Raw genomic sequence first — 6,706 nt, 5'->3', positions numbered from 1 at the left:
GAGCTCCCTGAGCGCCTGCGCGGTGGGGCGGGCCCCCGCGGAGGCGCCGGCGAACCGCGGGGCGGCCGGGCGCATGCGCACAGCGCTTGGCAGCGCGCGGAGGGGAGGAGAAAAAAAAAAAAAAAAAAAGTCCGCGAGAGCGCGCGGCGACGGCGGCGGGGGGAAGATGGCGGCGCCCGGGGAGGGTTTGCGAGCTTTGTGACGAGGCGGGGGGCGTCCCGCAGCGGCTGTCCCGGTCATGGCGTCGAACTCAAGCAAGTCTTTCCTGGCCGATGCCGGCTACGGCGAACAGGAGCTGGACGCCAACTCCGCCCTCATGGAGCTGGACAAAGGTATCGGGAGGAGCGCGCCGGGCGGCCGGGGAGGGAGGTGGCGCCACCCCGTGGCCGCCGCCGGAGGCGCCCCCGAGGCGCATGCGCCGAGGCGCTGGGCGGGAGGCGCCGCTGCCAGCCCGGGTGCCGGCGCTCTGCCCAGCTGCAGCGTGGGCCTTGCGCGGCGGTGCCAGCCACGCGTGCCGGCCAGGCCGGGGCGCTCTTGCCCCCCCCCCTCCGGGGACGCAGTCTCTCCTCCCCGTTTCCCAAACAGTCGGTGAGATCCTGACTAAAAGTGATGGGTCTTTGAGATTATTATTATTTTGTTTTTCGAATCGTTCGGCGGAGATGAGGTCTTCCTCAAGGCAGCCAGCAGATTTCGTGAGCATTTTACAGCGGCTAACGGCGACTCCCGCTCGGCCGGGCGCACCAGTTCTCTGCCGCCACGGGTTAGCCAGGAGAACAAACTTGGGGGTTAGCAGTTAGTTACCCATTCCAGTTCTGCTGACGTGATTGTGGACAGCGGCTTTGTCACCCAGCCCGGCTCTGTCTGCACAGTGGGCACAGTAGGTCCGGACTGGCAGCACTATTTATTGCAAACACTGCATGACGGTGGTGTGCAAAAGATGCTGTGTCCAGACATGCATAAGGGAGGCAAGGGCAGATAGTTATCCACAAGGAACTCAAGTGTTAATGTGAAGCCTTTGTGTCCTTGTGCTGAAAGGTTTTCACAGCCCATAGATGCTTCCGGCCTAACGGTAGCCAGTGGGGGACTGGACTAGTCAGTCTTCAGATCTGCCTTCAAGCCCACTCCGGTCCCTTAGCTGCTCCGTGACTTGAACATGCCTGTTGAACCTTAAGGCACTTTACAACAGGGTCTCATGAAGTCCAGGCTGGCCTCGAACTCTGTGGCCAAGGATGACTTTCAACTTTTGATCCTCACTCCTCAGCTTCCCGAGGCCTAGAATTACATTCAGTGTCAAGGACTTTACTAATTGAGCCACTTGGGTGGCTCATTCTTAGACTCTTCTTTTTCCAGAGACAGCCCTGGCTGTCCTTGAACTCACTCTGTAGACCTGGCTGACCTTGAACTCACAGACACAGAGATCCACCTGCCTCTGCCTCCCAAGCACTGAGACTAAAGGCGTGCTCCACCATACCGGGCATTGTTCCTCCTCTTTTATTTTTTCTTTTCTCATTCTTAAAAGAAAGCCTTTACTTTCTTTTGATGTACAAAAAAGAAAAAGACACAACATCGGAGTGGGTATACATATTCTTCAAACAAAAATTGGTTTTTAATCTTAACAAGCTATAGGTCCTTTTGCCTCTAAAATATAAAGTTACACTAGGAACTTTATTCTTTAAATATTGTATAATAATTTCCTTCTCAAAGGTACTTTCTATCACCCCAGTGTACCTAATATTGTCCCATGCTACAAGTATATAATGTTTTAGGACAGGTCAGGAAGGGGGCATAGGGAAAAAAAAGAAGAGATATCTAGAGTCACCTCCAAAAAGTATGCAGTGTGGGCCAGTGAGAGGGTTTACCAGATAAAAGGGCTTGCTGTGCAAGCCTGACACCTGAGATCCTTGGACCACCCCCCCATCCCCCCACTCCTCCACCCCCCACCCACCCTCGTGGAAGAAGAGAACTGACTCCTGCAAGTTGTCTTCTACCTGTGGTACTCCTGTGCCTGCATTCACACACATACACGCACGCACGCACGCACGCACGCACGCACGCACGCACGCATGCGTACGCATGTGCGCACAATAATAATAAAAAAATAGGATTTACAACTTCAGGAAGATTGCTGTGGCTGTAGGGGTGACTTGGCCTTTAAGAGGCCACACTGCTTTTGCAGGGGACCAGAGTTCAGTTCTCAGCTCTCACATCACATACCTCTCCTGTGCCTGTGACTCCAGGGAATCTGCACATATACTCCTGCCCCCCCACATACACATAATTGAAAATAAAAATCCTGAAAAGAAGAGTTGAAATACATACATGTAAAAAGTAAATGGTGCAAGTTTCACAGGTGAGCCTCAAGTTCAGAGAGGTCCAGTGTCCAAGCCAGGAGCAGAGCAGCATGACACAGACGGGCACTTCTGGGCCCGGGAGACATTGCTAAGGGCAGAGTCTCACATATTACTCTAGTAAGTATAGCTTTCCATGATGTAGATTCTTATCAGACCAAGGACTTTCTCCCTCAGCTGATTGGAAGTTGTCCAGATGAAAACAAGCCAGATCTCCTTTCCAACAGAGACAGGTTAAGTGACATCACCCAACCTGTTGGCTTTGGAAAGGATGAGGAGGAAGTGGGGAAGGGAGGGGTTGTAGAGGATGGGTTGCTTCTGGAGAGGCAGGTGAAAATCCTCATGGAGGGCTAACTAAACCCTGAGAACTGGGTGAGAGTCAGGGCAGAACCCACTCACTAGGATTTCCCTGTGAAAAAGACTGTACTGCCCATGTTGTCATGAACGTAGTTGGTGTTAGGGTTAGCGAGATGTAACTCCACGGCCCTGAGAGAATGGCTTCAGCCGCTGAATATATGCCAGGTGACTGACTCCATGTCATAGTGGGTGGGTTTACGAGGAGACAGGTGAGCAGCCTGGTATGGGAGTGCAGGCCTCTAATCCCCACACACACACCCATAGGCAGGCAGATCTCTGTGAGTTCTGGGACAGCTAGAGTTGTTAAACAGAGAAACCCTGTCGGGGTGGGAGAGGGGAATAGACTTGTGAACCATCCAGATTTGGGATATTTTTCTTGGTAATGTTTACTACCAGACTAAGTTGAGTCTACCGCATTGACAAGAGATCCTTTAAAGTTATGTAGAACTGGGCAAAGGCTAGGTTCAGTAACTGGTTCACCACTGAGCCCGCAGTCTCGGTCAGCTGCTTCTGCTGCTGGACTAGATCATCTAATCAGAAATCCTGAGGTCCCTTTTCTGCACTTACTGAAATCACAGCCTCACTTTTCTATGACTTTGATCTCTTCAGTCTCAAAAGTTCTTATTTGTTCTAAACCGGTGCCGTCACACATACACACTACATTATCATATGTTAGCGTGCTCATTTGCAATGGTTTCTGGAGTTTTGGGAAAGGATAATTAGTAATTACGTTATAACTTGACTGCAGTTTCTGTTTCTGTGTTTTCATTGTGAAGTGGCCTTTGTTGTTACCATTTACTAAGCTGTAGGTGGCGGGTTGCCTTCTGTTTTGTGGTTGTACTTGGTGCATTTCTTTGTGGTGCTGGGGTCTTGTTCCCAATGTGTGCTGCTTTACTCTATCCTAGCCCCGTGTGGTGGTGCTTGGGTTTGTATTTTTACTCCTGTTACAGCATAAGCACCTTGAAAAAATGAATATATGAAATGAGATCATGTTAGTGATTCAATTTTGAATCATGGTCATCTCAGCTAAAGAAACTGTAGACAATGATTTTCTGAAATGTTTGTTCATGGTAATGCTCCAATTGTGGTGTTTTAAGTGAATGTTAGTTGTGTTAGTGGTTTCTGTCTCATGAATCATTTTCTTATGCTTGAAGAGTGGCCCATATGAGTCCCTTCTCACAAAGGTGGAAGTGAAAACTTAAGTTTGTCTTTCAAGAATAGCATCTGACTTATTTAGGCCCTGCCAGTCAGACACCTGCTTCTATTTAGCATCTGGAGATTTGAGGAGAAAAAGCTCACAAGTGTACACAGTTCCTGTGCCATAGCTCACTGTAGTAGCATCTCTCTCTTGTTTCTTAGCAACACCACGCCCTCATCCAGTTAGTTTGACAGTGTGGTGTTAGGTATTCTTGGAAGTTTGGTACTCTTAAATGCCAAGTGTGGTGACATATTCTAACTCCAGGGCCCAGGGAGGCAGAGTAGGATAGTCACTTGCAGTTTGAGATCATCCATAGTGAGTTCTAGGACAGACAGGGTTGAAAAACAAGTCTATGCCCCAACAATCCAAAACCAAGAAGTTTAGTCTTAAAAAACGTTTAGAAGGTTAACTGCATAGCCAACCAGGTAGCTTTTGCTGATTTCAGCTAAGAAATTCCAACATGTGGTTATCTGACATTTATGTTTGTTGGCACCCAGTTCCCATGGGGTCTCTAAGAGTTGTTTTCCAGCATAACCACAGGTACCTCCTGTTTTCCTGACCTCACCCCACTGGCATCAATATCCTGTTGTGAACCCTTTGACCTGGGGTTTTTGTAAGTTTGTATATAAGGCTGTGCCTCAATAAAGGAGAGACATTCTCTCAGAAGTGGACCAGGAGTCTTGTGGTTCATCCAAATCTCCAGGCTTTCGCCTAATACTCAGATTTAGTAGCCAAGAGCAGCCACAAATGTTGTTTTAAAAAGAGTTTATGGGGCTTGAAAGGTGGCTCAACAGTTAAGAGCACTGACTGCTCTTTCAGAGGACCCTGGTTCAGTTCCCAGCACCTACATGCAGCTCACACTCTGATGCCTTCTCATGGCCTCTGTGGGCAGGCACTGTGAGCACATGCTACATAAACACATGCTGGCAAACCACCCTATGCACAAATGCAAAGAAGTAAACTCAAAAAGTTTGTAATTATAGGGCTTATGTTTTAGGTTTGTTTAGCATCAGATTTTTGTTACTGTTTGTTTGTATAGTGCAGGCCAAGGTCAAGATTCGTTTCCCCCCTCCTTAGGTGTTTTTAATATTTCTAGAATCAGTGTTAAAATCAGGTTGTTCTTTCCACATTGAGTTTAGTCACTGTTCTATTGCTGTTAGAGACACCGTGACCAAGGCAACTCTTACTTTAAAAAAAGCATTTAATTGGAGGCTTGATTATAGTTCTTGAGGGATAGGCCATTGTTGTCATGGCAGGAAGCAGACAGGTATAGATGGCACTGGAGCAGGAGCTGAGAGCGTTACATCCATATCCACAGATAGCAGGCAGAGGGAAAGGTTGGGTCAACCCCAAAGCCCACCCCAGTGCACACTTCCTCCCGATCTTTCCACGAGCTGGAGACCAAGCATTCAAACATGTGCTTATGGGGGGTCACTTTTATTCAGAGCTCCTCAGCTATATTGGTACATTTGTGATGCGTAAATCTAATTAATCTTACCAATAAAAAGATCAGAGAAGCGGAGCAGCAGTCACAGTTGCTTCCTGCCTCTTTGGTTCCTCCAACCAAAAGTTTTGGGGCCTGGATCCCCTCTCCGTCCCACCTTATCGCTTCCTGTCTCCGCTCTGTACAGACCTCCAGATCTCTATGGTTAACTAGTGGCTAACTCTGCCCTCTGACTCCAAGAAAGCTTTATTTGTCAGAACACAAAATATCACACAACACATTTGTTAGGTTATAGATTATTGATTGGAGTCTCTTCTTTCCGAACATGAGTATTTGATATTGTAATTGTTCCTTGAAATTCTACGTCACCCATGACCCACAAACTGCATTGGCATTTTCATTCAGTTGAAAATAAATTTTCTTCTTTTGAGTTGTTCTTTCCCTTGTGGTGGGTTACTTGGCAATACATTGTTTGATTACCAAATACTTGGAAAGTTTCTAGATATTGTTCTCTTTCTGATTGATAATTCAATTTCATTGTGATGAAGAGCATAAATTATGTGTATCTTTTGCTTGCTTGTTGTATTTTTTTTGTAGTACCAGGTATTGTACCTGGGGCTCTGAGAGTGCCCCGAAAGTGCTCTACCACTGAACTATGTCCTCAGTCCCTCGCCCCCTTTTTTGAGGCAGCATTTTACTAAGTTGCTTCAGCTGGCCTTGCACATGCTCTGTAGCTCAGGTTAGCCTTTAACTGTGAGCCTCTTGCCTCAGCCTGAGTATCTAGGACTATAGGTGTATACTACCAAGACTGTCTGACTTCAGTTCTTTTAAATTCATTGATATTTTATATTCCTGAATTGGTTTAGTCAACTTAAAGCATTTTAAAGGTTATTTCTTTTTCATTACTGTGTGTCTAAGAGAATCAGTTCAAGAGATGGCTCAGCAGTTAAAAGCACTTGCTACTTTTCCAGAGGACCTGAATTAGGTTGTTAGCACCCAAGTTGGGAGGCTCACAACCACCTATAACTCCAGCCCCAGAGATCCAATGTCGTCTTCTGGCCTCTGCAGCCACTCACATGTACTTGACTTACTTGTACACAGGAAATAAAAAAAAAAAAAGCTAAATTAAAAAAGAGAGTGTTAGTTTGTGAAAATACTAAAGTGTTTGTTTGGGAGCTATTTTGTTTTACATTTGGGGCAGTTTTATATTAAGCACTTATTTGTATTTTACTTTGTTTTGAGACAGTCTTATGTAGCCCAGGCTGGCCTCAAACTTAGCAGAGGATGGCCTTGAACTGGTTCTTTTTTTTGAGGGGGGGGGGTGAGACAGGATTTCTCTGTGGCTTTGGAGGCTGTCCT

The 6,706-nt window shown here is 46.9% G+C and overlaps 1 protein-coding gene across 1 annotated transcript in view; it reads left to right on the top strand.

The window, feature by feature from the left end:
- The first annotated feature begins 142 nt into the window (after positions 1-142).
- Ints7 (integrator complex subunit 7) overlaps positions 143-6,706 on the top strand; it is a 50,116-nt gene continuing 43,552 nt past the window's right edge. Inside the window, exon 1 of the mRNA XM_027416524.2 lies at positions 143-332. Coding sequence (XP_027272325.1) covers positions 239-332 — 94 coding nt within the window. The 5' untranslated portion in view covers positions 143-238. The remainder of the gene's footprint in view (positions 333-6,706) is intronic.

This window comes from Cricetulus griseus, chromosome 5 (genome assembly GCF_003668045.3).
Source record: "Cricetulus griseus strain 17A/GY chromosome 5, alternate assembly CriGri-PICRH-1.0, whole genome shotgun sequence".
NCBI lineage: Eukaryota > Metazoa > Chordata > Mammalia > Rodentia > Cricetidae > Cricetulus > Cricetulus griseus.
This window is presented reverse-complemented; position numbering and strand designations above follow the sequence as displayed.